At 40.2% G+C, this 26,131-nt stretch overlaps 3 protein-coding genes across 3 annotated transcripts; 1 reads left to right on the forward strand and 2 right to left on the reverse strand.

Moving 5' to 3' along the window:
• Positions 1-3,123: 3,123 nt before the first annotated feature.
• LOC135626739 (large ribosomal subunit protein uL6-like) lies at positions 3,124-6,390 on the reverse strand. Its single transcript, XM_065132317.1, has 3 exons — positions 5,933-6,390; positions 3,592-3,714; positions 3,124-3,458 (listed from the first exon to the last, which is right to left on the reverse strand). Exons 1-3 carry the CDS (start codon positions 6,293-6,295, stop codon positions 3,372-3,374), a joined length of 573 nt encoding a protein of 190 aa, XP_064988389.1. The 5' UTR covers positions 6,296-6,390; the 3' UTR covers positions 3,124-3,371.
• A 1,739-nt stretch (positions 6,391-8,129) lies between these two features.
• On the reverse strand, positions 8,130-9,094 carry LOC135626982 (heavy metal-associated isoprenylated plant protein 44-like). Its single transcript, XM_065132864.1, has 3 exons — positions 8,787-9,094; positions 8,626-8,701; positions 8,130-8,567 (listed from the first exon to the last, which is right to left on the reverse strand). The coding sequence occupies exons 1-3, from the start codon at positions 8,949-8,951 to the stop codon at positions 8,251-8,253; spliced, it is 558 nt and encodes a 185-aa protein (XP_064988936.1). The 5' UTR covers positions 8,952-9,094; the 3' UTR covers positions 8,130-8,250.
• Positions 9,095-17,657: 8,563 nt separating this feature from the next.
• LOC103972043 (B3 domain-containing protein Os03g0120900) lies at positions 17,658-22,624 on the forward strand. The gene is made up of 2 exons (XM_065133023.1): positions 17,658-19,178; positions 19,416-22,624. The coding sequence occupies exon 1, from the start codon at positions 18,050-18,052 to the stop codon at positions 19,070-19,072; it is 1,023 nt and encodes a 340-aa protein (XP_064989095.1). The 5' UTR covers positions 17,658-18,049; the 3' UTR covers positions 19,073-19,178; positions 19,416-22,624.
• The last annotated feature ends 3,507 nt before the right edge of the window (positions 22,625-26,131 follow it).

Genomic DNA, 26,131 nt, shown 5'->3' on the forward strand with positions numbered 1-26,131 from the left:
TTGGGATTGGCAGTACAAAGCACATAAATTCTTCCCCGACGTTTGACTGTCCTACAAAACTCACAGAGCTTCTTCACTGATGATCTCACCTTCATGGCTGTGCAAAATCAGAGCAAAAAAGTATCAGCCTCAAACTGATAGCAAGAGATGGTGTTCAGGATGCTTGATCGAACTGACTAGGGCTCTTGATCAACAAACACTAAAGACAACAAAGTAGAAAAACTTTAGTTAATATGTAGCAAAAAAAGCTTGACCAATTAAATAAGGGAACAAATGACTGGGACTCCCGATCAACAAATTCTAGAGACAACAAAGTTTTAAAAAAAAAGTTCAATACATAACAAGGAAGACTCTTTTTCCTCTGACAGCAAGAAAACATACACAAGCAATGGCAATTCCTTTTTCTTCCCTTTCTAACAGCAAGAAAAGGCACTTGGAACATTATTGAACCACATGATTGAACTGTATGGGGCTCCCAATTAACAAGTATCATGTGCATTATCAGCAATCAAAAAAGAAACTGGTTAAAGACAAAGCAGTTTTGACCAAGAAGAAGTTTCTAGTAAGCATAGTTAATAAAGAGAAGAGTACATGATCCTAGTGGTTGAGATTCGTTTTAGGTTTAACCCAAATTCAAATACAGATCACAGCGTGGATTAAAAATTGGATCTCAGGGTCCCTAACACATCAGGATTAGTCTCATTTCTACAAAGAACAAAGACCACCAACTACAAAAAGCTACAATTGTTTTAAAAGGTCTGCTGAGGCTACCTCATGTAATACACATGGATGCTTAATAGAACAGCCCAATACACATGAAAATGATCTGATTACGCACAAGATAAACCTGTTTCATCGTAACTTCCTTCAACCTAGCTATTCAAGATACCATTCTTCCTACCAGCAATGTTCACAGAAACCCTAATTAAGATATGTGGGTTAATTGTTAAACAAGCTGATAAGTGCTAAATAAGTTCGATCCTTGTGTATGTATATTTCCCCAGCCACAATACAAGCTCTATTGCAGGACTGGGCAAGAAGCTACATCAACAAGTGCAAGACTCATTGCAGGCGCTGAGTTCAGTCTCTTCCCCTTCCCCTTACAAAAGAAGACTCTTTTTTCACCCCATTGAGATGCTTCGGAACACGATGAATTCTCGAACAAAAATTCAAGAAGATTTCCTCAACAATTTAAGTGCTCTCTGGTAGTTACTTTCTCGAATCAAAACATATCAAAATTAGCGGGTCCATCGTTCGGTTGTTTGATTTCTTCTCAAAGAAGCAAAAAAGGAATCAAATTGTAGACCGTAAAAGGAAGATACCCTGATGAAATCTTAATACATCACCATAAAAAATTTAGCAGGGAGGCAAAATAAAAGGAACAGAAGAAATAATCCGATGAAAAATGTTATGGTTTGACAAAATCTAAGCAAAATAGAGACGAACAAAAGATCAGTGACCTCAATCAAGCGGTGCGATTGTTTCCCCCTTGGCGGCGCTTTGCCCGTGACCGACAGGATGGCGAGGGCAGAAAAGAAGAGATGAGATCCGAGTGCACGAGGATACGAGCCGGAGACTATAAGCGAGAGGAAGCTCATGTCGATGTCCATCAGGGTGGATGATCTGCGCCGTTCATCACGCTTTAGAGACAGCTTGATGGAGAGGGGCCAAAGCCTTTAGCGTGATTATGAATGAATCTGCCTCGGTCTCAGAATCAACGGTTTTGATTTTGGGTTCATAACTTCCTCATTCGAAGAGTAGTTTTTTTTATCAAAAATAATTTAAAATAAAAAATATAAATATAACAACAACAAAAACATGAAAAAATCACCAACCAATCACATACAAGTAATTTTCTTCTATTATATTATATATAAACTAAAGGACAATAGGATACTTCTATTTCCATAATTTATGTATAATTTTAGGTGAAAATTTTGATATCATTTTTGCAAAGTCATTATATTGGTTTAGTTGGAATCATTTAATAACATTGACAAGGATTCTTCTCTCTAGATCTTGTACATATGATTATATATGATCTTCGATTTCATTATGAGATAGTCGGAGTCCATCTTTTGAAGCTTAGTTCATCTTTTGAAACTTAGTTTGGGATGAAACCAAATGTTAGAAAATTGAGGCATGAGGAGGTTAATTATAGATTATCCATATAGTTAATTACATACCTTTAACATATCGATTTTTACATTTTTAAAAATTATAAAATTATATTAATATTTATATAATTATAAAAATGATACATTTAGATCTATTTATACTGACGACATTAGTTTTACTAATGAAAATACGAAAATAAAAGATAGTAAGATAATTTTACGTTCGGTGGTAATTTTACATTCGGTGATGCTATTGGAGTCGGCACCGAGTTCGATGATGTTATTAGAGTCGACACTGATACAATTGTCTAATCGCCTTCGACGATGTTAAGGTTTGCTATCACTATAATGTCACCCATCTCCACGAGCTGCCTCGTCATTGACTAGTTGGGAGGGATCTCAACCTCGACTCGAAGCTAGAGTCGTCGAAGCTCCTACCGCTCCCTCATTATCGTGTCAATTCCGACACCACCTCTCGCCAAACGACCCTTGCGATATTAGGCAACTGTATTCAATGCCAACGCAAATGCAAAAGCAACGACAAGACCGCTCAATGAGAGATATAACAACGGTGAAAGCTCTAGTGACCCCAGCCTATCTGCTTAACGGGTTAAGGACGAGACAACCAATATTGCAACTAACTACAAAGAGATATAATGTAATTAACCCAAAAGGATGAAGATTAAAACTATCGTGTAATAAAACATAAGTCTGATCCAAAACACCAAAATTACACTAAAAGAAAGACAAATTAGTCAATAATGAATGCCTACTGTTCACCATGCATCAAACTTGGAGATGAACATCTTAAAGTTCACCTGTCTGATTTAATTTGCCAAAAAAATCTAGTCGTGAATGAGATGAAACAGTACCACCTTCAATCAAGAAGAGTAAGCATGATTTCTATTACAATACAACTCAAAATAGAGGCAAATGCAGATAACATAGTAAAACTACCAGAACTAGCTAAATGGGGATGCAAAGATGAAGACATTTGGCCAGCATATATCATAAATGGGTTCTTTCATAGTTTACCACAAAGATACAGTTATAGTACCAAAGAAACAAAGGCGTCTCCACAGCTAACTATCTTGAACTTGAATTACAGTAACTCTTAAGACAAATGACAAATTGCAGTAAAGAAGATCAAAAAAAAATTAACCAAAGCTTTTCATTCCATCCAAATGTTTTAGCTGGCACCATGGTCTCCCTCCTATCCAAGCTCAACTAGTGCTCTCTTGGTCGTATAGGCGACTACTGTTCCTCAGCAATTGTTCCCCTCTCACTGACATAAATTCCATCCAAGAACTTTCTTATATCCTTGTTCTTCACATGGCATTTCTGTTGAACATAAAACAAAACGTAGGTTTCAAGAAATTAGGGAAAATAAGTGGCTGTCTTAACGACAAAAAGAGCAAAACACGACAACCCCTCATATCCATTATATATTTAACTAAGGTAGTAAACAGCTGACCTGGTTGATCAAAGCAGCAGAGCGAGAAACAAGTTCAACATCATTCCCATCAAGGACAAGCTCATCCTTAACCTTTTCAGACCGTAAAATTGTCACACCATTAAGCATATCAACTTTCCGCACCTGCAACAATGATGAATTCACATATCAGGTAGAGAACTTGGCAGACCACTTTTTGAAGCATGGAATTCACTCAGCAATATCTACATATTTATCTTCTTAATGTGCTGAAGGTGAATGATTTAAGAGAACAACATCTTTCAGTCTGGACAATAATTAAAATCAGTGCATTGAATAGAAGGGAAACTTAGTTGAATGGCATCAGAAAAACCATGTTTTGAACTGCTTGTATATAGCATTTGATTGATTATCAGAGTAAATCTGAATGATGTTCGAAATGCACTGGAATTTGAATCAGAATTGCCAAATTTCATGATATTTGGTTCAACTCCAGAATCAAAATTAAAATAAACAAATGTTGGTCACAATAAGCCATCTACAAAATATTATATCAATCAATCTTATTTTTGCTATCGATATAATTATCTTTTACATAGTTGTACATTACTACCTACATTATCCTATTCTCAAAGTACATATGAAGCAGTTTTCTGTATATTGTTATTACTAAATTATACTATTTATTTTTTGAAAATCTACTCTTTGTTAAATATATTTTATAGTATTTTATGTTTATGTTATTTGTATCAATATCATATTTATACATATTCATACTTTGTGCTTTATATGATTTTGTTTCTACATTATCTTATGCTTTAGTATCATGTCAAAGTTATATTTAGATCCCTATACTTACAAAAGCAAAACATTTAACCCCATTATTTCAAATCTTTAACTTTATAAAATTATCTTTTTAACCCTGTATAGGAATCTCAATATTTTACTTTTGTAGTTATAGGAATCTCAATATAATTTTTAAAAGTGTAGGGATCGAAATGTTAAAAAAGGATAATTACAGAGGATAATCTGTGATAAGCCTTATTATTAGTTCTCCCAAAATGGAATTTAGAATCTCATTCCCAAACCAAATACTGGAAATAAAGTAATAAAATCTTATGAACCCAATGCCAACTTAGAAAAAATGCATCACTATTCAAACATATTCATTCTCATTTTAATTTCAGTAAATCCCACAAACCAAATGCCACTTTAGAGGAAAATGCAACAGTACACAACACACTTTATTTCTCATCTGTTTGAAAATATTTAAAATTCCAAATCTAGAGCCAATATACAAAAATTAAATGGGTAAAGAAAACAAACAGATGAAATGCATGAGATCAATCCATCTCCACAAGGTCCGCTAATTTGATGAATTTAAAACTGTTTCTAAAGCAACACATTGCAGATACGTGGAGAGCAATAAGCATATGAACTGATGGAAAATGCTAAGTTGGTGAATTCCAAAGGAGGTAGACAAAGGGTCAGTGACTATGTTGATTAATTATTTTTTTCTTTAAACACATATAGCAAAGTGGTTAGTTGTTATTGACACCCTTAACTTCTATGAAGTGCCAATAAAGGGGATTATAAAAGAACTCCTTCATGATGCAGGATCCGGATGACAGGTAAGATGCATGTCCAGTATTTGACATCCTACTAACATAGAGCATGCCTAGTGAAAATCATTTGGTAAATTACTCCAGGTTCCAGTATTTTACATCTAAAGAAATTCAATAGCGTTGAAACATAGTCTTATGAGTGTTGGTAGTCAACAGATATAAATCCAAAATACCCAACATTTTCTTGATGATACATAAACCCATTGCTGCACGAAAATTCTGTTACTAAAGCCTCCCATCTGATGAAATACTGCATAAAATGTCTAGTGAAACAATCAAACAAGTAAATCAGATTTATATCACATGAAAATAGATGATAAAATGATAACTTTAACGGCATAGAAGAAAGATGGCAATCTTTGAAGAATCATTTTGCTGCGCAAAGATTTTATCATCAAGGCCCATGTGATCACATATCACATCTTTTTCGTAGGATATTTAGTGGAATGGAGAACATACGACAAATCTGCCATACCATAATCACACTAAAGAAGTAAAAGTGGTATGTGTCTGTAAATCCATGTTACAAGACAGATCTTTCCATGAACAAATGTTCAATTTCTGAACTAGTCTGCGGACAAAACATGTACATTTGCATAGCTTACTTAAAACCAGAAATTTCCTTGACAACTCTCCCTCATATAACCCAACAAGAGCGGCTGACCCACAACAAGTGGCAACGACTTAACATAGACTAGCGATAACACAGACAACGAATATGAATAGAACGGACAGGGTAAGATCGAACGAGATCGTACCTTTTTCTCACCAAGAAAGTTCCTGATCTCGATGCAGCTGTTACTGTTGGTGATGGAGGCATTGATGGGAAAGTGGGCGTAGACTAAACGCATCTTGTAGCGGTACCCCTTGGTGACTCCGGTGATCAGGTTCTGGATGTGGCTGATGGAGGTGCGGATGGCGGCGGTGGTCTTCCGCGAGCCGAACCACGCGTCCACCTTCAGCTTCTTCCCGCCCTCGATGAGCTCGAAGTCGAGGTTGAGATGCTTGAAGTCGCGGGTAAGCTTGCCGCGCGGGCCCTCCACCTCCACGATCTTGGCGTTCACCTTCACGGTGACCCCCTCGGGGACGTCCATCGTCTGCGACGAAAGGATGGTCTTCATCTCCGGTGGCGATTGGGAGAGATCGCTCGCTCGTTGCGCCGCCTCCGCAAAGGCTATATGAGCACGAATGGGCGATGGGCGGACAAGCACAAACGCTATCGAGCCCTTTTATAGGTGCGTTCATTTAGGTTTGGGGTTCCTTCTTTAGAGAGCCAAGGAGCGCTAGGGTTTGGAAACTTTAGATCACGACCGTTCGATAATGAGGAGGGTCAGTGGATGGTGAAGATCTTTTCTGGACCATACTAATGGAGATTTTTTTTTTTTTGTTAAGCAAGATTTTTTCTTTTCTTTGTGATGTCTAATCTTAGTGAGGGATGCAAAGACATGAATAGCTATACTCTAATGTCATTTTTACTAGCCAATCTTTATTCTCTTAAATACGTGATGAAAAATATATTTTCTAATTTTATTTTAAAATATATTTTTTTAATAGCATGACACATGACACACATAAAAAAAATTAAAATAATTTTTAAAATAATTATATTACGATACATTAGGATCAATAGTCACGTCAATATTAAATCTTAATTATACATATTCGTCCTAATGATATAGAAAAATCTCTTTTAACCATTTAGTGTGACACCATATATAACAGCCACTCTAAGCACGAGAAGTATATCTCTCTTATTATATTATTCTTTTTTATCTAAAATAAATAAATAAATATTTTATTCTTTTTACTCATCACTTTTAAACTTTTTTTAACAAAAAAAGTAAAATTTTGATCTCATACTTCACTACTTTATTGTCAATAATCAAGATTTTTATCGACTAATGCATATAAAATTTTCATATAAAATTTTATAATTAGATATAAAAGTTCATCTTTTTAACATAAGGAATCGAAGAATCATTTTTATCACTCCTGTGCATATTTATGTACCACGTGTTGCTTGATCAATAAACTTTTTATAATTTTAATTTTTACACGTATGGCACATTAAAAACTTTATGATTTTACCTCGAGGTATCCCGGTGATATGACATATTTTGGTATCACCCACGTGGATCTAGGTAAGTAGACACGACGATACCGACATAGAACTTCAAGTCCGATATGATGCGTAGCACACACGTGACGGGCAATCGCTCGTTGCTCCCTATGTACGAACGATATCATCACGGTACAATCATCTCAGAAAACTTGGGACGACATCGTGAGACGTCAATCCATGCAGATCGATTGGCACTCGCACAAAAGTTTAAGTCGGTCGCCCGAGAAGTCGATCGCAGTTAATTGACCCTATATGGCCAACTCGTCCTCACATGTATAGAAGCTAACCCTCTTTGATCGGGAAGGAGGACACTTAACTCCCCTTAACTTCACAACACTGACTTGAACTTTGGAGGGGTCGAGTCTGGAAATCCCCCTCTCGACCTCGATCTTTGTGTAGGAATTGACAACGAAGCATCAGCAACCCACCGAGGGAGAACCATGCTCGGGAGATGACGCTTTGACCTAACCCAACCAGACGTCGACGTGACCTGAGCATCTACATGGGCAACCTTGCGAACCATGCTGACACCTCAGCCACAACATAAAAAAGTTCACAAATACCTGGATAACTCTGTGCACATGAGTCAAGACTGATCGATCATGATATTAATGATTTTTTCATTAGAAAAAATAGTATCTTTCTTTGCCGCGATGCATCGATCTATCTTCAAAGTCATGAGTAGTTTGGTAGACCTATAGAGATACACAAGCCCGGCCCATCCATTGTGTTTTTGTCATTTATACCCTCGATCATCATATATTTTGCATGCACGCCCTCGAGAAATCCCAAGCTGTGACTGGGCCCAAGAAATTATCGTGTATCAAAGTAAATGATGTAAAAATTAGGACATTTGCTTCACACGATTTCATCAGATAAAACATCGCTTCATTAGTCTAATTAAACCTCCAAAGGAAACACAGCGTGATCGCCCTCACGTGCTGCTCCTGTCGGTCACATGACTCTGCACGCGTTGACGTCGTCGTCGTTGAACATGTTGCTGACGGCGTCCTCCCCTCGCTGCGGCACCGGGACACGGCCGTGCCGGTCCCCGTTGTAGCCGTGCCTCCAGTAGTTGTAGCTGCCCCGGAACGACTCCTCGTCGTGGAAGTAGTTCTTCTCGGTGGTGAAGTAGAGCGGGAGGTCCGGGTTGGGCCAGAACTCCGCCTTCTTCCCGCTCCGCCGCACCTCCTTGAGCACCTTGTTCCGCTCCACGTACCCCGTCACCGTCACCTTCTCCAGCTCCAAGTCCACCTCCACCGAATCAACCCCTGCGCAAGAACAGTCACTACCTACTCTCAAATCAAGTGAGTCGTAAGCAGTAGCCACCTCTGAGCTTTAGAAGAGCATGCTTGACGACCCTCTCGCAGCCCGTGCAGCACATCCTCACTTTCAGCTCCACCGTCTGCACGAGAGACAGTAGAAACATTACTTCATATCTGCAACAAGCCTGTGTCAACGTGAGGCAAACAAGGGATGAAGGAGAGAACCTGCAAGGACAGAGGCCTTCCCTTGGACATCTTCCTACCGTTACTCTTCGCCTTCGTGTAATAGTAGCTGTTGCTATAACTCTTACGGTGGTTGCGCTGATACCCAAAGGGGTAGTAAATGAGAGATACCAAAGAGTCCATTGCTCTTCCCAGTGCTGTCGCCATGGCCTACTGGTTACAGACTAAAAGGAAACATGGATGAGAAAAGAGTCGAGACGAGAGCAGGCAGCACAACATTAATATTCTCGACACGGCATCCCAACATCTGATCATATTATGCTATCTCGATCTTAATATACTAATATTCCTTTGGTTCCCTTCCTTACATTTCTTTCCTGCTAAGCCTTGTTAGTTCCCTCGTGCTCTGTGTGTTCTCTGTAATAATTTAGCCTCTGGAAAGGGAATGGTATCCGAACCCTTTCCTCTTATATCCGCAGGATAACATGGAGCGAGCCAAAAGGAATCGCGTATCCAGTAGTGGAATTGCAAAGGATATCAGCATAAGAATCATATGATATGATTTTTAGGATATGATGATTGTACCACTAACAATGCATTTGTGTTGAGATTGTAGCAACTCTCATCGGAGTTTTCTGCTATTCGTTACTGGTCTTAATTCGCTTCAGTTCTGGTGGAGTGTACATATTTGATGCATGATTTGAAATGCATGAAGCAAAGTTTTCTCCCCTGCAAAATGAAGTGAAGGACCAACAGGGAACTAATGCTAATGAAAAGATGTACTTGGAAAGGCGACGCTCGAGGTTGAAGATATCTTGCTCGAGTCCGTAGGTGATCTTTAGCATCTGCACTCTTGCTTGCACCACAGCACCTTGAAGTCCAGATGGACACCGGATCCCCAAAAAAGTGAGAAAAAGAAAATAATTTATGGAAAATTAGGAGATTCCAAGCTTCCTCTTGAAGGCAACACTTTCTCCTTTCTATAATCTAAATCAAAACAACATGCTAACACGTGATTTCCTTCCGGAAAAGATGACTTAAAGAAAACAGAGGACTTTGCAGATGGACTTTCCTGTATTGATATGAAATATGCTTGCATGTCTATACAGCCTGTTATGCAAACTCAACACTGAGATCTGTAATGAAATCTACGCTAAATTGACAGAAGGATCAAACCTTACGGAGGTCAACCCCATGCATCTGATACTGTATTCGGAAGATCGTATGTTGCTTTCTCAATCTCCTAGCTGTTGCAGGCTGACTGTGAAGATGCTATGCAACTTGCATGACAGGGAGGTTCAAAAGAAAGAATTGGGTAAGCCTTTTGTGCCTTACTAGAGTGATGGCTACGCATTAGTTCAGTATGAACTGCACTTGACATTAGGGAGAATGTTTTGAGGATAATGATGAAGAAGCAACTTATCTTTTTCTTCAATATGAACTACATTAAGAGAAAGTGCAGTTGATACAGTGAGTTGAATTCAGTCACTAATGTGTCTAAGCAACTGAGAGAATAATTCATGCCATGGTCACATCGTTTCTAGAAAGAGAAGGCATCTTAAGAGCCACTTAGTTAAAGTAATTGAATCTCACCTTCTCTCTCTCTCTCTCTCTCTCTCTCTCTAGTTTTTGGCACAGTAAAGTGTCTGAATTCTTTGGAATGAGTCAGTGGCCACCACCTGAAAAGATCTGGTAAATGCCAACTACCATTAGAGAATATGTCTCAAAAGCTCAATCATACTTCACATGTCTGTCCGCTGAAAGTTCACGAGAATTATACCCAAAACCATTGCATCTTTGTTTTCCAACTAAGAGAATAAACTTCAAGCAAAATTTACATCATTCATAAAGGAATCAGATTAAACAACTCATTTCCTGTCTTTTAAGCTAAAGAGATCGGGTCCTGCGTGGACAAGATTAAGTAGAATAGCTGCGCAAAGAGATGCTCTCTCTGTCTATCACTTGATAGAAACGAATTCACTGGATTCTCAGAGCACTTCCTTTAGAATAGTACCTACTAATTGGAGTTCCTTTGCTGCCAAGCATGAAGAAGAATAGATTCATTGGAGTTCTCATCCTCCGAAGCTAACATGCCTGCAGGGAGAGCAACTCTGCTCATCTGATGGGCCCAGACGTAGAGCTCTGCCGAGGAAGAGAGGTCCACGAACATGCCCACACCACTCAAACGTGCAGTCACTTCGCAGGAGCAGCACCTCTCACTGTTAATGTTACGTACAGACTCGCCGCCCCCCAAAAACAATTACCCAATGAATTTTCTGTTATAATAAATCACGTCATAATAATTACTGGTGAGCTGTTCTCCTCCAAATTTTCATCCTAATGATCGTGTACGTCCGCACGTACGAAGGCCGGCTATGCTACGTAGCAGCAGTCATGGTCTCGTTGGTCACACGTATCATCACGATTATTGACGGGCGTAGGAGACAGGTGAAGCGCGTTGGCCGCTGCATGAAGACAGCTGCTGCTCTCAGTACTCGTTTTGCACGCAGCAGCCGTGGCAGCTGCTGCTCTCAGTACTCGTTTTGCACGCAGCAGCCGTGGCAGCTGCTGCTGCAGCTGTCTCTGCCTCCCTTCCTACAAAACATGAGAATATGAGATCAAGTGATGGGCAGATCACGCAGAGCACTCTCTCTCTCTCTCTCTCTCTCTTTAGATCCTCTCTTAAATTTCCAGTATAACTTTGTCATTGATCGCATCCGATGAGGAGAGAAAGCGACCCAACAGCGAAGCCTCAACGGTATTCCTCAGGGTTGCAGAGCCTATACGGATTCTTCCTGCTTCCTCCTCCCATCCCAAGATGCCCATGCCTTGCTGCACAGTGCTGCATGATGCTGTGGCAGGATGAATCATGCAAACATTGGCACAGTCATTTCACATTTATGTAGCTATAAACGAAAAGGGTCTGCAGGATCATAATCAAAGTAGGGAGGGAAAGGATTCCTTTTAGCTAGAATTGTCACAAGGAAACTGGAGGTTTTGCCTGCAGGGAATTGATGGGCCCGGAAGAAGAAAGAACATGGGGAAAGAGAACTGAGGAATGCATGCAGTGGGCGCCATCAGTTCTCTACGTATGTATTAAATGGACAAGATAACACCACTTGAATGCAGGCACACAGAGAGAGAGAGAGAGAGAGAGATTACTAGAACAGCTTCCGGTATCATATCAGCTTCATAGGTCCACTGTAGAAGGAGAGGTCGTGGGCACTGCAAGTAACATCTACCACATGATGATTAATACATACACATGGTATGGAAACCCTCATCCAATTGAATCATGTATCGTATGTATGGTGTCTCAGGATAACATGAAGATCTGTAGAACATAGTTGTTTACAAGTCCACATCAAGTATAGGTGAGGACACCAACATGACCCTCCCTAACATTGGCATGCATTCCCATCGGGTGGTCCAAACTTTATACTCTCTACCAATACCATACGACCACATACTGGTGTATACGTGACTCACATGTACTGCACGGCAGTGGAATAACACAAACCAATGGTCCTATTGATAAGGTTCGAACTCATATGTCATGGACTCATAGAAAAGGTCCCCTCCATCACTTTCGCGGGTGGGGGGACTCTCATCGATCATATGGGAAGCATCTATCCATCACCGAGGCACACATCACGAGGCCCTCTGATAGGGTCATCAAATTGGATCTGATACCTGTTGTGAAATGAGATAAATAAATATATCTACACACACACACACACACACATAAAGTTTTATAAAGTTTTGTCAAATGCATGTTATTTTCTAACAAATTTTCAGTCATCTCTAACATTCAATAGTATGAAGATATCTTATAAGCAATATAATATCCTCTTTTACAGTAACTCTATATGTATCCTTAATTGGAAAATGGTAGATTTATGAAAGATCTAGGAGAAAATTTTAAGATGATAAATTAAAAATAATCGAAAAAAAAGTTGCCCTTTCCAATAATCACTTGCTCTTTCCTTTCTTAGGATCATAGCTTTAATATTTTTTTGTGTATTCATGTCAAAGGCTTTCATCATCCCCAAAGGTGGCTGTCATATTTGAATTCTACTCTATATGTGTGTACCGAAGTTTATTATATGGGGATATTTTCTCATCTGATAAAATCTGGATTAAAATTTTATTGGGTCTACAAATTTGATCAAATGGACTTGAGATTTATGGTTTTCTTTGATTTTTTTTGTCTCGATCACTGTAGTTGTTGTCATGGGACTTTGTGTTGAATGATACAACATCCTCCTCTCCTGAAGTAAGATTGAAGTTTGATCTTTGTCTTGTGCAAGGTGTAATATATCCACTATATTATGATGTATGATTTCTCTCTCTGGACTACATGTTCCTAAGGAACAAATTTTAGCACAAGTCACACCATCTCTTGTGGTAGGTGATATGAATGAATTATATGAACAGATTTGAGAGAGAAACTTTGCTATTAATCAGCTAATGCAAGTACAATTGTGCTTCCTATTAGAGAGAATCTTTGCTGTTGAGCAACTAAAGCAAGTACTAAATGCATAAGAACATAGGTGAGCAAGTCGAGGACCAAAAGAAAACATATTATACTCTTAAGTTGATTTAGTTTGAATCTTACCTCGCTTTGTTGTTCTTTTCGAAATTCACAACTTTCATAAAACAAATATGGTAGTGCAGTCGCGATAGTTGGACCACCGAATTAGATACCGTCGGTATCGAACCTACTCGTAGCAACAGGATCACTGCTTTTTCTCTAATTTGATATGTTAAATGGAACATATTTAGTTGCAATCTTACACATCTTCTTAGCCACATACAGCTCAAATGTCCTAATCTTTCTTAGCCACATACAGTAGGTAATATGACTTCCATGTCATTGAATTTTCCTGAAACTTCAAAATTTTCTCATGCCATCTGATAAATGTGGCATGTTGCCTTATATAAGATACAAGCTATGATGGTTAGTAGGAATCTTATTATATTTTTTGATTAAATAAAAAAAAATTAAGAAAGTGTTTGATACTTTTCACCAAAAAATATTTGAAGAGTGATTCCTCAAATAGAATTACTGTATATCAACATTATCTAAGGCCATTTCATTTTTTATCAGTCTCACAACAGGAGCAGTTTAAGTTTAAAGAGAATAAGGTGTCACTAAGAGAAATTGGATTCACATATTTTATATTTAGGTCAAGTTTGTGGTGATTAACACATTGATTTAGTCAACATTTAGTAAAATAAAAAAATACCAATGAAGAAGTAGATTGCCTATCTTTATATTTAGGTATGACAAAGAACTGCTTCTGATAACCATTTTGTCAAATATGCATGAACTTTAATTTTTTGGGACATAATTGGTAGGATGGCTTTTGAAAGGAAATTGAAACACAACAAAAAAAAGTGTCGATATAAAAGAAAAAAAAGAAATCAGACAATAAAAAAAGTAGTTTTTGACCTGATTTTTGCAAAAGTGGGTGTAAAATATTGTGACATTTTAATTAGGATGTTTGAAATTTGGAGAAAATTTTTATATCCAAAGAGTTTTGCATGGAGAAAAAGAAAGGAAGGATAAAGGTTTCAACATTTAGGCTATACTCAGTACTTTACTTCAAACTTTGTTCTTTATATTTCATCAACCCCAGAGAGTACAACTATGCTATATGCGTGACATAACGATCGTAGTCAAAGCCTTGATCTGATTCTCTTATGTAAACTGAAGACTGATATGTGTGACATGTATAATGCCTTCTTATATGACAAAGTTCACCTTCCACTCTGACAATTTCTATTGATTGGTTCTTACTACTTCTAATGGCATCAACCAATGACAGAGCTAACGAAGAATCAAGATAAGGATGCACATTATTATTTTTTTTTCCAAGGGGATCGAGCCATTGGCCCGAAGCTACCGACGACGTTTGATTATCGTTTATCGCTAAACAAGCCTTAGAAAATAGTCTTCATTGAAATTAGTGGTTAACATGGCTGCAGATATGGTCAAATGACTCCTCATGAATAGAGAGGAGTGCATCAACAACCAAGCAATTGGTCTCTTGGAAACCCTAGTGGGTCACTAATAGAATCTAGCTTCAGTGGAATGCGACCACCTCACCTACTCGTACGATCAAGGGGTTGTTTCATTCTTGTGTTTACCTGTGCATTGTTGATCCATACTTCCATCTAATCCTCATGTTACATAGCTGGCTGGCATCACGTTCATTAGTGGATTCAATTTGCCATAGGATGTTCTCTATTAGTTAAACAGGCATTCAAAAGCACTAGTTGCTAAATTTACAATCGACATATGCAATTGACCAAATGACAGACCACATTTCTTTCTCATCTAGCTAAAATATACATATATGGAAGCTTGTTGTATGTGCTTGTCACATCCTATCTCATCTTTTAATGACAGCATATGTAGGACGACTAGCAGGAGAGCCAGAAAAGAAGAGTCCACTCGTGCCGTGGAGATTAATCCTTCGTCCGTACCGTGGAATTCTTCTTATATTATCGACATCCAACGGCTCATGTCTCCCATTCTACCTCAGCACACAGACGCCCACATCGATCTTTCCTCTAAAAGCAAAAGCAGTAACACAAAGCCGGTGAATTTGTAGAGGAGGAGGAGGAGGAGTTTTATATGGGCATCATGCATGCATGGGTGCGAATAATGGGTTTTGCAGCAGCAGCAGCAGCGGCAGCAGCACTTCTCGAGAGGCGCGAGACAAGTCGGTGGACATGGGAAGGCCACAGCCACCTTCCCTTAATGTATTCAACGCAACACGGTATCATCTTGTCTCTTAAAGTAATCCCACTTTTCCCGCCTTTTGATCTGTTCCATACACCTACGTAAGGCCTCGTCGGGCAGCTGACGTACTTGTTGTCTTGGTATCTGTTCAAGGCGGACGCATCATCCCCCCCCCCCCCCCCCCCCTCGGAGTTCCATGAATTAAATGCCTTGAACAGGAGAGATGCATCTGCAGCAGTGTAAGGTAATATTCTATCGCCCTATGGCGATAGAATATTAGTGTGGTTCATTCTGGATCGGAAGTTCCAATGGCAAAGCCTGCGTATGCTAACGAGAGTTAGGTATTCTGGACATGTGTTGGACCTTCGTTATCGAATCAGAATAAACAAATGCAAGTTCCAGCGATCGAGTTGTCTTTCAATTGCGACATCTGATGAAAGAGAGTCCCCAGGTATGCTCTCTCGGTCTGGACTCGGTCAGAGCCAGCTTCGGAAAACAGGCAACGCAGTCCGCTGTATACTACTGCATGCTGAGAGCAACAAGGTAATGGATGCAGGAGAAGCCGGTGAAGCAGATCTCAGGGCTCGATCGGCACTCATTGTGATGGCAACTTCTCATCCAGCGAATGGCGATCACACCACGAAACCACGTGGTGTTCTATGCGGGTGGGGGACAATTTGAAGAGTGCTGCTTTTCTCACAAGCTCATCAACTTTGTCCTCTTCCCATCCTGTAGCAGTTGTCTAAGCATCATTGTTTCATCTTTTCGCCATGGGAGCAGCCCCCCATTGTGTAAAGATTTCTCCTCAACATGGCGTGTTTGGTAGACAAATTTTGTGTGCGTTTTCTACCGTCGAATCACAACTTTTTCTTCCATCTCTAAGCTTCCTTCGGATAGGATAACATGCGATGTGCAGAAAGCATGGATCATCGGTGAAGTGACATCAGTGCTCCAACTTTCTGCACGTATAGTTATGGGTCACCGATTTCTATGTGGTTTCCTGTGGCCAGAGGCAGTGAAAGCACCATGAGCAGCCACCGGCACGTGAAGAAGCAATCTGCGCAGAAACAAACAAGATGGTTGGCTCGCCCAAGGTCGAAATTGTTGCTCATTTGTTGTCAAACATCATTCTCATGTTCATTGCACCATATCAAATGCATGTTAGTACACTATACAAAACAACACATGTTAGGGTAGACTAGTTAGCCGCCGTAAAATAAAAGCACTTTAGATTTCTCTTGGCTTATTAGTCTCTCAAACCCTCCAAATGAAAAAGGTATCTCAATGATCTGTTCTACTTTCACTAGAAATTATTGTCATCAAACAACAAATTTAGAAAGAAACATTTGAATGTCAAGGTTTTTGACTATTCTCTATAAGAGTTTCTTCAACATTTTTTTATAAAAATAATCTTATATTTAATTATTTTGAAAAAAATAATTTTTTTAAAATACTATACTATATTAATATCTTCTCTTTTTGTCTTTGTCGGACAGAAATGATAGAGATATTTAATATTTAATGTAATAGGAATATAACTTTTAATTTTATTTTAATGTAGAATTCAGTCACAAGATCTATGCAAATCCCACGTTCTTCTCCTGGAAATCTTTGGGCTCCTCCATGGATTTTGTGATGGTAGAGAAGAAGATTGAGTCAGGTGGGTAAGAGAAAGACCTCTAATCTGTCCTGCTTCTGAGATGTCTCCTCCACACTTAAGCTAACGAAACAGCAAGTAAATAAAAAATAAGAACCGTGTCACCTAAAAGTCAAATCATTCTCAGACAAGACCGAGCCTGGCTTTCTTCCTCCTTACCGCCAGTCCTCCGTAGCTTCGGATATCGTTAAACAGTAGCGTCCAAATCAATAAATAAACAAAGGGAAGGGGTGTGATATCAAACACATAAACTGTGTAAGATATGGTGCGGTGTGAGATTATTTTTGGGAAATCAGACTCCGGCTTTCTGTTGTTTAGAACAAGTTGCAGTGGTGGCGCTCATCACAAGCCATCTCTCTTGTTTATGGATTTCCGGTCCATATGATGAAATGGACAAGACCACCACATGAATCCAGCCGGATAGATAATTCACCCCTCTCCGTCCCTTATAAACCTACTATTCTATCTACTGTGAAGCTACCTTTACTGCTGTGCTTCTCTCTACCCTCACAGCAGCAGCATGGATTGTTAGAAGCTACAAATACCCCACCCCTTCCTTCCGGGAACCTTCGGAGGCAGTGGGATGGCAGGACAAAGAGATAAGCCAAGAAAACACAGCAAATGTACTACTGCACCACCAAAATCACAGCCGCTTCCCGAGGAGTCGATGGGAGCTCTCCTGATCGACATCCCTTCCTAGTCAAAAACGAAGGTGCCGACCCTCCACCCCCTTCTCTTCTTTCTTAGCATCGCACGGGAGAAACCCTTTCTTTAGATCTCAAAGGATAATTGGAGGAGAGGAAGAAGAGATCAGACACAAGGATTGGAGACCTTCTCCTGCTATCGATTTGGTTTTGGTGTCTTGAGGGAGTCTTTGAGGTTTGAGGAAATCAGCGGATGGAGTTCACTCGTGGAAGAGATATGTCTCGCATGACCGAGCAACAAGACGCCTGGAAACATGCTTCTTTTGTGCCTTCCTCTACCTCCTCCTCCTCCTCGCCGTCGTTGCCGCCGTCGTCCGTCGCTCCTTTCAGGTGGAACGACGGCTCGTCGGGAAGCAGCGGCCGTGGTGAAGAGTCTTGTGTCGAGAAGGAGCACATGTTCGACAAGGTGGTGACGCCCAGCGACGTCGGCAAGCTCAACCGTCTGGTGATCCCGAAGCAGCACGCGGAGAAGTACTTCCCGCTGGACGCGGGGGACAACGGCAAAGGGCTGCTGCTCAGCTTCGAGGACCGCAACGGCGAGTCGTGGCGCTTCCGGTACTCCTACTGGAGCAGCAGCCAGAGCTACGTGATGACCAAGGGATGGAGCCGTTTCGTGAAGGAGAAGCGGCTCCACGCCGGGGACACCGTCTCCTTCGGTCGTGGCCTCGGCGACTCCGGCCGCGACCAGCTGTACATCGACTGGAAGCGGAGGCCTGGCAACCATGACGCGGCCCGGATGCCGCAGATTTATTTCCCTGGAGTCTCGTTTGCGCGGTCCGTAGGACCGTGGGGCACCCATCTCTTCATGCCCCCTCCTCCTCCTCCTCCTCCTCCTCCGACGACGACGACGACGGCGTACGACCAACACCTCCAGGGGTATGGATGCAATGTCATGAGTCCGGGTGCTTTGGGGGGCCAGCTCATTTTCTTTCAATCTCCACTCACCGCGCCGCCACCGGTCGAGATGCACTCCGGTGGCCTCTCCATGGTTCTTGACCCGGCGCCCGTCGTCCACGACCAGGCCACGGCCAAAAACGTAAGGCTGTTTGGGGTAAACCTTGTCTGCGCCGGCTCAGAAGGTGAACCCGTCCCCCGCAGCGAACGCACATCTCCGAGTTGGTTACCGTCGCCAGAGGCGTCTGCTCTCCCTCCTCTCCAAAATCAACACAGCAGCGTCGAGTCCTCGTTCGCTTCATCTTCGTCGACGACCAAGTAGCAGCAATCATCGTTGGATCTTGACCTACGAAGGAGATGGATACCAAAAAAGAGGGGATGATATCTATTGCCATTACCTTCCGGATCGATTGGCCAAAGCATGGAAGGTTCCTTCTCTATTATTTTTGCTTCTTTCATACTTCAAGAAATGGAAGAACAGAAGAGTTTATGCAGATTAAAGTCATTTCCTTCCTGATAATATTCTCTTCCAGTTGTACATATATCCAAGATATAAAGCCGACATAGGATTCTAATCTACTGAACCTATGTTACCACAATATATCCCACATTCTTGGCCTCAATGTTCTTGCTTTCCAACCATTGTTTGCCTAATTATCTCTCAGATAGTTCCAAAGCAGTCAACTCGACATTCCTTAAAGTGGAGGACGGCCGGACAGGTTTGGTGCAGCAGAGGTCAGATCTAAATCCTTCTCCATCCATTTTCTTTTTCTTTATGTTACAATCCATGCATCATAAGTTAACAATGATGAGCATATATAGCTGCAAGCATGTCCTGTCTTGCTTTTTTCCTTGGAAACAAAAAGGATAGGTTTTTCTAGTTTAATGTCTTCTGAACTTTCTTTGGACTCTTATGAATTAAGGGATCAGAATGAAGAAGATAAGTCTCCTTATCTTCTGCCACTTCATTTAAAGGCTGTTAAAGTTGGATCAGCTTTGCTTTTGCTGCAAATTGAGTACCAGCGGCTGTATATGTTGACTTGACATGCTTTTTGATGCTCTTACTGCTCACTAACAGTGCAAAAGGAATCGAAGAAGAAGAATTATTAGCGAAAGCAACTGTGGAGAGCTAAATCCCCTTTTTGGTTGGCATTCATCATCTCCAACATCAAAAGCTTTCCATCATAACCATGATTGTTTTCCGCATACAACTACTCGTTAGAAATCTTGCTTTCCAATTCTGCATCAAATATACAACCTTAGGAATATTAACTTGCTCTTCTTGCTTCAATGCCTGCATTTTTCTTCTTTATCTTCCATGCTATGCCTCAAGTAAGTAACATCCATATGGATCGCTTAAACAACATTGCTTGCTTCTTTAAAGAATGTGTCAGTGGCTTCTCCTTTTATCTTTCTCAAGTGCCACATCACTGGTTATTTCAACATTCATACTTCCATTTCTATAAGGAAAAAAAAACCAATCCTAAACCTTACTTGAGGTAACAAAAGTAAATACTCGCATCATCGCGAATCAAAACATTAAGATCCCGAAGAATTATTGCATATTCCCTCACTAGGCAATCTAGGATTTGGAATGAGGATTGATGACTTCTACCTGGTAAGAAAAAGTAGGGTTCAACATATACTAGCCATAATATCTTCACCTAGCTCTTTGCTAATGTTGGATGAAATACACCAATGTTGACATGGGGTTGCTCATAGCTAGAATAGTGACAATCTAATATGTCTCTATATCTCTTCATAAATCATATTTCTTTAAGCTCTTCACTCTTGTAGGTGCCTTTTAATTTACATAGTTTTTAGCCTAATTGTTGCATACTGAGTACATCATCATCGAATTCGGTCATGCTTTTGATAAAGAAAAAATAACATGGCTACTAATATGTTGTGACTGTTCTTCAAACTACAATAAGATGATTGTTTCCTAGTTGGATAAAGAACCCAATTATAATGTGGGAATTATTTTGTTGATTTTGTAAGGTTGTACACATGTCTATAAGTCTTGCAGTACTCATATTGGTTGGTGTTGTATATGGTCACGTTGGGTCTCTCTTCTCCAATCTACTGGTCATGAAAGCACCGATGACAAAGATATCAAGTTCCATGTAGATTGGAAGTTCCAAACTTGTGTTTTGGGCATGCCCGTATTTATACGGATTAGAAGCTTGGAAGTTTTGTATGTTGAATATTCCAACATGCAGAGAAATACACACTCGGGTATTGATGCTTTCCTTTTGCAAAAGCAGTGAGTTCTTCTGGCATAATAGCTTAATTATTAGCTAAGATGGTTTCATTGCATTTCATAATTATGTCTGCTTAGTTGAATGCATATATACATCGCGAAAGATATGTTCTTGTTTAGTTATGCACACATTCTTGGCCTGATTTGGAGACACACAAGTCTTACCATTACAGTATTATGTATTGATAGAGAATCGTCCACAGAACAGACATCAACTAGAGAGATGAGGAAAGGGAGTGAGGCTTCTTGCTTAAAGCAAGGAGGCTTTGATACTAGGAAGAGAATACATAATGGAATGATTTGTATTGTGTTGCTTGATGATGAATGATGTTGTACATTTATATAGATTGAGAAGAGCTTGGTCCTCTGATCATGCTAATGAGTCAGGGTGGTGATTACCCTTGAATCATAGGATGATCGATACGATACGATAGATAAGCGTATCAAGATTTCTCCTTGTCAACCAGTTGATTCTCTATCACGTAATAGGATTATTAGGATGGAGAAACTTAGGTCATAGATCATGTGTTACTTGTGTAGTTGGCTAAGGATAAGATCTCGTTTGATGCATATTTAAGTGGCCATACAAAGGCTAGCATAGGTCCATTCCTGCTGCACACACTGAATCAGAACCAACAATGCCAAAGAGAAAGAAACCAATGGCTTCTTGGCAAAGAATATTACACATAAAGAATGGATTTATAGAAATTTATGCAATGACTGATATTTCAACCAGCTTGATTGGCACAATGCTTTTCAGTCTAACATCCATGTATTGATTCTGTGACAATATGATGTAGCTGCAGCAGAAGCTCTCTATGGTGAATCAAGTCACCTGAATCTTACAAGTACTAATGTGACTGACATAATTGGCTACCAATAATGATTTTATTTTTCCTCAGCGCGTTTCATCGTTTGTGAATAGAATCCATGAGTGTGAGGTTTGCCTTCTTCAAGAAAACACAAGCCAAGGAACTGTTGGAAGTCTGGTTCAGAGACAGCCCTCGATTGCAGTGAACATATCTGTTGTTCTTTCTACATCCATGGACAGCAAATGCCAGGCAGTAAATTAACTAGCGACTGGGAAGTAACTATACGCATGCAGTGTGGAGAACACAGAGGCATCTGGAAATGGGGATGAACATGGGAACAAGCTCTTCCACCATCAGCTCGAATTGTCAACAAGAGTAGGTGAAGGCGCACACAGAGACGTCTGCCCCGGATTCATGCTGAGGCATACAGCAGATGGTACACATGCAGCTGTAGCATGTGTGCAAAGCTACTCCCCGAGGAATCAGGCAAGGCAAAGAAAGTGTGCATGAGGCCTGCTCTCGTTTTCAAGGTGGTCCAGCCGCTACTGAAACTTTATGGCGAGTACACAGTCTCAAGCATCTGTTCTTATCTCGGCCCCTTCCCCTTCCCCTCGCTGTCCGCAGTAGGAGGACACGTATCTCTAGATGTCAAGAGGGTCCGGCGATGCCTATGTCCTCTCCCTTTCGGCTGAGCGAGCCCACTGCCACCACCACCCCATGTTCTCGAGGATGGCCTCTCGTTGGAATGTAGGGTTTCAGGATCGTAACATCGAGCCCGCCTAGCTGACTTCGCTGTTGATTGTTCGTTACCGTGTTGCATCAGTCGCCATGCTTCTCCACCACAGGCCCCGGAGAGATCGATGCATGGTTGGAGGCAGGAAGAGGGAAAACACTGCGCTCATCCCGTCATCCCTTGATGGGTTGTGCTTTAAATCGCGTGCCGAGTGACACTACATTGGAGGTATTATTATGATTAGATGTAGCAGCACGTAGAGGGAGGGCGAGAGATGCAAGCTGGAGATGATGCGGGGACAGGGAGGGGGTCTGATCTGGCGGACATCAGACGCCTCAATTGACGTGCGCACGAGAGAGAGAGAGAGAGATTGATGAGCGACAAGGCCGACGTCGCCCCTGCTGGCTGCAACCTCTGAGCTAATCCCTGTCCTTCCATGGATGGTTGTAGCATGCAGCCGTTAGCCACGCCCAGTTGGTCCTCGTGCACATGAATCGATGGGCTACACTAACGAGACATCCATTGCTGCTCCCCCTTGTCTTATCTCGGAAAGTTTCATTATCATTTCTCTTTCTATTTCTTTCTTACGATGCTATTATCTGAAGTATAATTTTAATTTACAGAGAAGTTTGGCGACTGCTGCGTGGACTCTGTGAAATGCTCAGAGCGTTTAATGAGACGATTTCATGGGCTTCTTGGCCCTAAAGAGAATAAATTGGACCGCTGGGGAGAAATAGATGTCGAATTGATAGGCTCTTCCGATCATCGACGCAGACAAAAATGTCCGACTGATCCTTCAAGAACAGAGTGCTGGCTTTGGTGTGTCCACAAGCCATGGAAAAGCTTTCTAAAGTGATAACATGTTAACGTAGAACCAATTTAGTTTTTTTTTTTTCTTTTTTTTTTTAAATTTAAATAAGTTTAATTAGTTTAGTATATTTCACATATGCGATGAATAAGAAGAAAAGTAAGAATCAAATAGAAAAAAAAGAAGAAATAATATTCATTCTTGATTGAATATTATAAATTTTGATCAAAGGTTTTAAGGATTAATCTGGCTATTATTTGAGCACTTGGGGACCGGAGAACCATTCTTTTGTTTTTGAGAAAAAAATTATATATTCTTAACATTTAATCCAAATTTGTATTAGATATCACCTTTGATAAGGTATATTTTAGGTTCTGGTCATGCTATAATCAACATCATGTCACGCCACCGTCAGTTCAACAAGAGGAGCACTCCCACTCGCCAAGTCATAATATGTACCAAGGCGTTCCTCGGTATATCCCGTCCTAGAAAGCTCGGGACGACGCTGTATGGTGTCGTTCCGCGCGTCCCGGGACGACGGCCGCATAAAGGTATCATCTTGCCCCTTGAGAATCGACCGCTATGCCAAACCCGCGTATGGTCGACCCTCGTATAGTAGTATAAAAACCCATTGTTGGCATCCATCCAAGGGAGAGAAAAAAGACAAACAAAACCAACCAAGCACTGACTTACTCGTTGAGGGGCCAAAGTCGGTAACCACCCGATGAGGGCCTTCTGTGCAAGAGAGCAGCCACCTCCCGAGCCGCGACCATCCCGATCGAGAGTCGCCAACTAGCATCCCGATCGAGAGATGCCAATCAACATTTCAATGTCAGCATCCCATCCTGCAGGCGTGATCGATCTCAGCAACCAACTCAACCGACCGAAGACTCCCGACATCGACCAGCAAACCGAGCCGTACTGACTCACCAACCACGACGCATCAGTTCATCAACAACCTTCAAATTTTTATTGATGAAATATTAAATATCAAGGAAATAATGTAAATCAACAAGTCCCTAAAATTGAGGACGTGTTTGTTGAGGTTTGATTCATAGTTATTTAGGTAGTTATCATGATCTAGTAGTTATAGGGTGGTTTTAATAACTACCTCAATCATGATATAGTAGTTATAGGGTGGTTTCAATAACTACCTAAATCATGATCTAGTAGTTATAGGATAGTTTCAATAACTACCTCTAGTAGTTATAGGATAGTTTCAATAACTACCTTAATCATAGGTGACATGGGGAGTGAGGTAGTTACCACTATGTCCTATAAATAGGTAAATATGACCATAGTTCATGAAGCAAAGGATATAGAGAGTGTGTGTATTTGGGAATATCCTGTAAGTGTTCTTATCAATCCTCTTGTTTTAAATACTACATTGCTTTTCTTGAATCGAAAGGATTCTTTTACTTTCATTATAGTATTATCTTTTTTTCTTGCTCCTCCATTCCCAACATTTATGGTATCAGAGCTTAGTTTCAATCTAAACCGAGAATTTTGATTTTGGATGGCAATTCCATGTTTCAACCCTTTATTCCCATCTTCTTGGGTAAATGCTATGAATTTTGGAGTATCAAGATGAATACTCTATTCAAGTCTCAAGATCTTTGGGACTTAATAGAAAATGGATATGCAGATCCAGATGACGAAATCAGAATGAGGGAGAATAGAAAGAATGACTCAAAGGCATTGTTCTTCATTCAACAAGTTGTACATGAGACAATCTTCTCGAGAATTACAGCAACGATAATCTTAAAGCAAGCTTTGTTGATACTTCAAAATGAATTCCAAGGCTCATCAAGGGTGATTATAGTAAAACTTCAAACCCTTTGTCGTGAGTTTGAAATTTTATTCATGAAAAGCAATGAATCGGTACAAAATTTTCTTTCTCGAGTGATTGAAATTGTTAATAAAATAAAATCTTATAGTGAACATCTTCCTAATCATATAATTGTTGCTTGCTTTTTAAAACTCTAAGATATAGCTCTCGATCCGAGGCTAAAAACATTACCTGAAGTATTCTTTCGATCATCTAAAGCTCCTGCCCAAATCACTGTTAGTGAAACCAAATATTATTTGAGATATCATGAACTTATGAATGAGTCATAAACAACTTACTATTTTCTTCATTTTCCTCCACATAGCTTGCTTGCTTTTCTTTTTTCCAGCGATCTACCTTCATGTGATCAAAAAAATTATAAGAGTGTAATTCAATGTCACTATTGTAAAAAGTTTGGTCACGTGAAGGCAGATTGCTGGAAAAGAGAAAAGCAAGCAAGCTATGTGGAGGAAAATGAAGAAAATAGTAAGTTGTTTATGACTTATTCACAAGTTCATGATATTCAAATAATATTTAGTTTTACTGATAGTGATTGGGCAGGAGCTTCATATGATTGAAAGAGTACTTCAGGCAATGTTTTTAGCCTCGGATCGAGAGCTATATCTTGGAGTTCTAAAAAGCAAGCAACAACTGCGTTGTCGATATCGGAAGAAAAATATGTAGTCGCAACATCAACAGCTTGTCAAGCAATATGGCTTAGAAGACTTCTTGAAGATCTTCATCAAGAACAAAAAGAAGCAACAGAAATATTTTGTAACAATAAAGCTATAATTGCAATGACGAAGAATCTAACGTTTCATGAAAGAACAAAGCATATAGAGATACGCTATCATTTCATCCAAGATCTTGTAGCAAGTAGAGCCATAACAATGAAGTATTGTGGAACAGATGAACAAGTTACGAATATCCTCACCAA

Source organism: Musa acuminata, chromosome BXJ2-11, assembly GCF_036884655.1.
Source record: "Musa acuminata AAA Group cultivar baxijiao chromosome BXJ2-11, Cavendish_Baxijiao_AAA, whole genome shotgun sequence".
NCBI classification, from domain to species: Eukaryota; Viridiplantae; Streptophyta; class Magnoliopsida; order Zingiberales; family Musaceae; genus Musa; species Musa acuminata.